Source organism: Oncorhynchus masou, chromosome 31 (assembly GCF_036934945.1).
Source record: "Oncorhynchus masou masou isolate Uvic2021 chromosome 31, UVic_Omas_1.1, whole genome shotgun sequence".
NCBI lineage: Eukaryota > Metazoa > Chordata > Actinopteri > Salmoniformes > Salmonidae > Oncorhynchus > Oncorhynchus masou.
In genome coordinates this window covers 81,049,211-81,055,992 of record NC_088242.1, presented here as the reverse complement: position 1 = coordinate 81,055,992, position 6,782 = coordinate 81,049,211, and the positions used below count along the sequence as shown (strand labels likewise).

Sequence of the window (6,782 nt, the reverse complement as noted above, 5' to 3'; positions counted from 1 at the left end):
CTTATTTTCAATGATGGCCTAGGAACAGTGAGTTAACTGCCATGTTCAGGGGCAGAACGACAGATTTTTACCTCGTCAGCTCGGGTATTCAATCTTGCAACCTTTCGGTTGCTAGTCCAACATTATAACCACTAGGCTATTTGCCACCCCATGTGTGCCATTCAGAGGGTAACTGGGCAATACTACAATACTGCCTTTGAATTGGGTATGGTAGTACTGTAGGTGCCATGCACACTGGTTTGAGTGTGGGAACTGTGGGAAGCATTGAAGTCAACATGGGCCAGCATTCCTGTGGAAGGCTTTCATCACCTTAGAGTCCATGCCCAACGAATTGAGGCTGTTCTGAGGGCAAAATGGGATGCAACTGGATATTAGGAAGGTGCTCCTAATGTTTTGTACACCTTAATGCGCGTTTTGGATTAAGGCCAGTTCAAGGCATTTTCAGCAGAAGACCACAAGGTGGCTTATTGGTCCTATTTCATTGGCTCTATTCGCCTTTCCTTCCCACCTTGAAGCGGGTACCCTCGCTCTCCTCCGACGCGCTCGTGCATACTGCTGAACAGAGCGTCTCGGGGACTGGTAAAACTTGTTTTGTTACAACCTCTAGACTATTGCCTACCCACTTGTGTGTTACCGACGGACCGATGCCTGTGTAACAGACCTGTAACGGAGTTTGTACTGAATGGAATAATATCTCTGGCGTCCAAGTTCTGAATCTGATGCGGTTTTCACAAGTGTGGGATTTGTAACACTGCGCTGGTGTGACATCGTTCGCATGTAAACCGATTGAGCAGGATTGACTCTTGGAAGTGATCAAAAGATGGACTACTGTTAATTTTTTATTCACAATGGGATTAAAACTATTTATTTTCCTCGGTTTATTCTGCGTCACCTCAGGTAGGACACACATTTGCCATTGATCATAATGTATTGTAGATACAAATGTAAATGACTTGAGACACCCATTTTACAATAAAGTATGGTATAGGCTTTCATAAAACGGCATTGTTATTGTCCTGTAGATTAGTGTTTATCCTATCAATTTTCACGTATTTTTCCAAATTGCCGGTTTAAATATCAGCTGGAATTCTGTACACTTTGATGCGCATCTACCTAGCACCTTATAGCCGTTCAGAAACAGGTCACCGAATTGATGCAATGAATTGTGTCCATGCGTACTGTGTTTGTTTCTGTCACTTAAGTTTTAGGTTTCGGGGTTGATCCTGCTCTATGCATCAATGTTTTCGATGAATTGACGCTTGGAGAGGGTTTTGATGGAGTTACTCAAGTCCAGGGCTTCCACAGCGAGTCTCGGGCGTTCCACTTTCAAGGTAAGACGCTCCCATAAAGAAACCTAATAGGCTTTGCTATGTGGTATGTTGAAGGCGAGAGGGCAAGAATGGTTAGTTGCAGTTTTTTCCTCGTCAGAATGAGACAACAAAACAGCAGGCATTATGAGTTCAAAAACTCATGGCAATGGAAAAAACGTGTTTCTTTCCATGTAATATTAGATTGACTGTCATGCATGGTGAATGGGTGTTGATGCTTTTGGAAGCTCTCACATAAAAGGAAAACATTCCATTTATACATATTGTCCACAATATAACCTGTTTGTTTGCATAACCATTTTATTTTGACATACTTATCCTAGTGTTGTCATTTTCTCTCTGCCCTGGGATGCCACCTGCCCAAAGCAAATAACAGTGTTCCCATAAGAGAGAGGGGGACACAGACATGCAAAGAATTATGGAACGATTGGGCATAATGAGAAGTCAGCAAACAAAACCCCAGGCTCATGGCGATGTATGGAGTGTGGTTGATGTTGAATGAGCCACTCTCCAGGCCCCAGCCAGACTGGACCTTTAATGGCCATCCTAGGTCTGAGGTCTATGGGTTGTCTAGCCTGAACCTGTTGTTGGCGATTCCAACAGAGGACCTGTATGAAAATGTATGCACTCACTACTGTAAATTGCTCTGGATGAGAGAGTCTAGTAAAATGTAATTCTATGCTCTAGTTGTACATTCTATTGCTCTGCCCTTGGACAAGCACCTCTCAGAATATCACTACATGATACATAGTGTTTCCATGGATAAATTCTCTGGAGAAGAATTTCAACCTGGACAAATTGGCACCTGAAGCAGTAAGCCTCCAGATCGATGTATACAAAATAATGAGTTATGGCATCAAAAGGAACATTTGCCATCTTATAGCACATCATTCTATATAAAAGTAAATAACATTGTTATAGGAATAACTCATTTCCAAATTGTTCTACGTGTACCTGGTATCTTCTCCTGCCTATCCTCACACATACTCCTCTGTAGCGACGCCAGCACAGTTACTGTATGTATAGTGCAGCTGGAGCCCCTCTTCCTCTTTGAAGATAGGGGGACATGATGTCCCGTCCTCTACTCCAACGCTTATGCATTCCACCTAGGCGGGGTTCCACCCGCCCTCTCTCTCCTTCAGTTTGCCATTAATGTCACACAATGGAATCATGACTCAGACATCCCCATACATTCTTCAGCGTTACCCCTTATTTCATTTAGGATGTCTCTGTTAAGTAAGTCATGCTGGGTGGAGGCGAGGAGCGGAGCGGCAGTCAAACCTGCTGGCCTCTGTGTAGTGTAGTCACTGGGCCTCTGTGTAGTGTAGTCACTGGGCCTCTGTGTAGTGTAGTCACTGGGCCTCTGTGTAGTGTAGTCACTGGGCCTCTGTGTAGTGTAGTCACTGGGCCTCTGTGTAGTGTAGTCACTGAGCCTCTGTGTAGTGTAGTCACTGGGCCTCTGTGTAGTGTAGTCACTGGGCCTCTGTGTAGTGTAGTCACTGAGCCTCTGTGTAGTGTAGTCACTGGGCCTCTGTGTAGTGTAGTCACTGGGCCTCTGTGTAGTGTAGTCACTGAGCAGGCTGTCGAGAGCGAGGGGAGCTGTCTGAGTCAGGAGAACATTCCTTAAATGTCAAACAGAAATTACCCAGAACGTGGTTGCCATGTTCTCAGAATATAAGAAATTAATGTTCTAGACACGTTTCATGGGAACTGTGCAAGAACATTCCTGTGTTCAGTTTTCTGGGGGTTAGGAGAATATTCCATCAACATCCCAGCAAACATACACAGACCACAGTTGCCATGTTCTCAGAACATAAGATATGAATGGTCTAGACACATTTCAAGGGAATGTTGCAAGAACATTTCTGTGTATCAGTTGTCAGAACGTCACCTGATGGTCCCAAAGAAACATTCTCCCCAAAATCTTTTTTCATTACACATTGTTACTGTTGCCGAGCACGTCAAGGACCTGATTAATTTACCTCTGATCTATTCACAGCTCTTTGTCAGTTGGCAATGTTAGGGACACACATGGTGCTTTTAACAGTGTGTTCTGTTGACATACATAATTACATTGCTCATGTTCATTTAAAGTAATTATTTTTCAGCATGTCCTCAATTGGGATTTGAACTCAGTACCTCTTGGTTCACAGCATTCCAATCTTTCTGCTACGCCACCATGTCTGTCAGTTATCAGTTAATCTGACTATTTCTCATTGATTTGATTTTCTTATTTCAGCTATTTTAGTGTTGGTGGGGCATTTTACCCTGTTTTATTGTTACTCCTGATTCCCTATGAACAATGAAATAGTTGTTATTGTGTATATTTTTAAACAGAGCTGAGATTTACTTCAAAGTGTGTTTCAAGAAGATGACAGAGAGATGCTCAGCTATATATAATTAATAAATACTCATAAATTATGAGAGGTAGTGGAAATGTCATTTGTGCTCAAGGGGTAATCTTACATGATTCACTTCTTTTAATGATAAACTGATTTTATTTTATGGGTGTTGTATATGTTACCAAATAATGACATTAACATATATTGCTTAGAAAGTGAGAGTAGTGTGACTCCCCATGTGGGTCTCAAACCCAGGCCACCAGCACCAATGAAGAACACCTTAGCCACTCTCCCAATAAGGGATGTCCCTAGAGTGTACAGTATGTGCTTATTGGGCCAAAATAGTTAGGTCCTGTCCTGAAGCCAACCCTAACTCCTTCTCCCTAGACACTTGTGTAGATATGAAACTGGGTAGATATAAGCAATAGGGCAAATTAACTTTGAAGTAAATCTCAGCTCTGTTAAAAGTACACAGGAAAACAGATTTTATTGATCATAGTGATTCAGGAGTAATATTTAAACAGGGTTATGATGAGAAACTGTTCATTAACTGATACAGACATGGTGGGTTAGCAGGATGATCAAACTGCGGTGAACCTAAAGGGTGAGAGTTCAAATCCCAGGGCTGGATATTTTTAATAATAATAATTGTATTAATGAAGATGCACAATATAATAATTGATGTCAAATGTAAGTTGAAAACACTGTTAAAAGCATTGTTTGAGTGTATCTAAACTCGCCAACAAATAAAGAGCGGTTGTTCACCAATCAGCCTTGATGGGCTTGGCAACAGTAACAAGGGGTGATGTGTAATGATGAAACAAACATCTTTGGCGACCATCAGGCAACATCCTGAACACTGATACACAGGAATGTTCTTGCAACATTCCCATGAACCGTGTCTAGAACATTAATATTGAATATTCTGAGAACATGGTAACCAATTCCGGGTAAGTTATGTTTGACATTAAGGGAATGGTCTCTTGGAAACGGTCCTTGCATGTCACTGGAACATTCCTATGAAAACATTAGGTAATGACCTAATGAGACTCTTAAGAGAACGTTCTCTAAAGTTGTTTAATTCTTAAAGTTGTGTGAACGTTTGTTGCTAGCTGGGTGCCTGATTGCCCATGGGGATTGATGGCATCTCTAGGAGGGGGGAGAAGAAGGATACGTTTCTGTGCACTGGCTTGTATGAACTATGTGTGTGTGTGTTTGTGAGAGAGCTGGGAAGGTGGGGATTACATTTTAGAACTTCTCACCTGCTGCAGATTGCCTTTGAAATTACCTGTCAGCCGTACAGTGAGTGGCAGTACTGTAGATATACAGAGGTAGGCCTCGGACTGATATGATAAAGCTGGAGGAAGGAATGTCCCTGTGCTACATATGAAACAGACGGCCACAACCAGAGCACTGAACTAGGATCAGACTCTGTCCTAACTGATCCTGGGAGAGGAGCCTACCATGGTCACGACAGCAAGCAGCCAATGAGCAGTATCCTATCTACACAGCTGCATGCATGTGAGCCCAGAGACCCACGTGCTGATTTTATGTCATCACCAGTGTCAGAAAGGCATTCGTTCTTGTTGAGTGTTTGAGCACTGAGCAGCACTGCCGGTGAAGTGTTTCTGTGTATCTGGTGGTGGTTATGCTCCTAACTGCAACTGCCCTGGAAGGTAGAGGGATGGAAGAGACTCATTTGTTATACAGCTGCGCTCCCTGTGTGTGTGTCAACCAAATAGGAGGCAACTAATGGGCTAACCTCTGGGGCTATAGCCACCAATGCCAGCTAACAAAGCTATTCTGGCAAAAACACTGCATTCCTTTCTGACTGATTCTGTGGTAGGACTTGTAACAGTAACTTGGAATCCAGGTGTTAGCCCTCTTAGTCCAACCAAATCCTTTATTCCAGAATTGCTTATGGTGGTTGAGTGATATTTGTGTCATCTCCAGGCCACCATAAATAGAGTGTTTACACTTAAATAAAAGGTTAACTAGGAAAGTCAGTTAAGAGCAAATTCTTATTTACAATGATTGCCTAGGAACAGTGGGCAAACTGCCTTGTTCAGAGGCAGAACAACAGATTTTTACCTTGTCAGCTCAGTGATTCAATCTAGCAACCTTTCGGTTACTATCCCAACGCTCTAACCAGCAGGCGACCTGCCGCCACCATAGATTTAGGACTAGTGGCTGACACCAGCTCAAAGACTCTGAATGTCAGACAGCCAGTGGCTGAGTCGATCAGAGAATTTAGGAGAGAGTGCTGCCCCAGCAGTCCTGGAGGTGCCCTTGGCTTGGTTTAGTATTTGTTCCAGTAGAGCGGACACACAGTGGAGGCAGAGACCATCCTCCGAATGCAGATTTCCTGAGCCAGCCGGAGCTGGAGCTGGTATTGGAATATTCAGGGTGTAGGCTAGCCAAAAGGGGGCTACGTGAGGGTTTCGAGTTGCTGTTGAGTTTATTATTAATGTAATCCCCCTAGAGAGAGGTTCTCAAGCCCAACCCTCCCACGCAGATGTCTCAGCCTCAGTACCGATGTTTAAAGCAGTGTTTTGAAAAAATGCTATGTCATTTTCTAACTGGCAGTGTTACGCAATATTGAGTGAGTCATGAATATTTTTATCGTCTACCTGTGGTAGAGCTCTGCTAGCCGAGCCTGATGGGCCCCAACATTATACATTGGGTAGGGCCTGTTTTCTTCCATCAATAACTAGAATATAGGTAGGGCTCGGGCATCATTAAATTGATCACTAACATTTTGAAGCTGAGCCAGTACAGTCATATCTTACTAAGATCAAAACATGCTGTCAGAAATGCTTCAACCTCGTCAAATATAAGACAGGAGAGATTATTTCACAGAAAATAATAATGTTCCTTGAGTTTTGTCTGGGTTTAGAGTGATGAAAAGTAGTTAACAGCTCACTGCTCTGTCTCGTCATTGAGCAGAGAGGCCCAAGCGGAGCTGTTGCTATGGTTACTCACAGACTCAGAGCCGCCATGAGCAGAATGCATGCAGAGCGAGCCTCCTGTGCACAGGGAGCCAGTGACCAACAGAGAGGAGCGGCTAATAGATTTACGGTCATGGCTAGAAGAAATACAGCTTTTGTCAAAT

The 6,782-nt window shown here is 43.2% G+C and overlaps 1 protein-coding gene across 1 annotated transcript in view; it reads left to right on the top strand.

The window, feature by feature from the left end:
• The first annotated feature begins 553 nt into the window (after positions 1-553).
• Positions 554-6,782, top strand: part of LOC135524539 (protein kinase C-binding protein NELL2a-like) — a 104,513-nt gene continuing 98,284 nt past the window's right edge. Inside the window, exons 1-2 of the mRNA XM_064952158.1 lie at positions 554-897; positions 1,203-1,331. Coding sequence (XP_064808230.1) covers positions 849-897; positions 1,203-1,331 — 178 coding nt within the window. The 5' untranslated portion in view covers positions 554-848. The remainder of the gene's footprint in view (positions 898-1,202; positions 1,332-6,782) is intronic.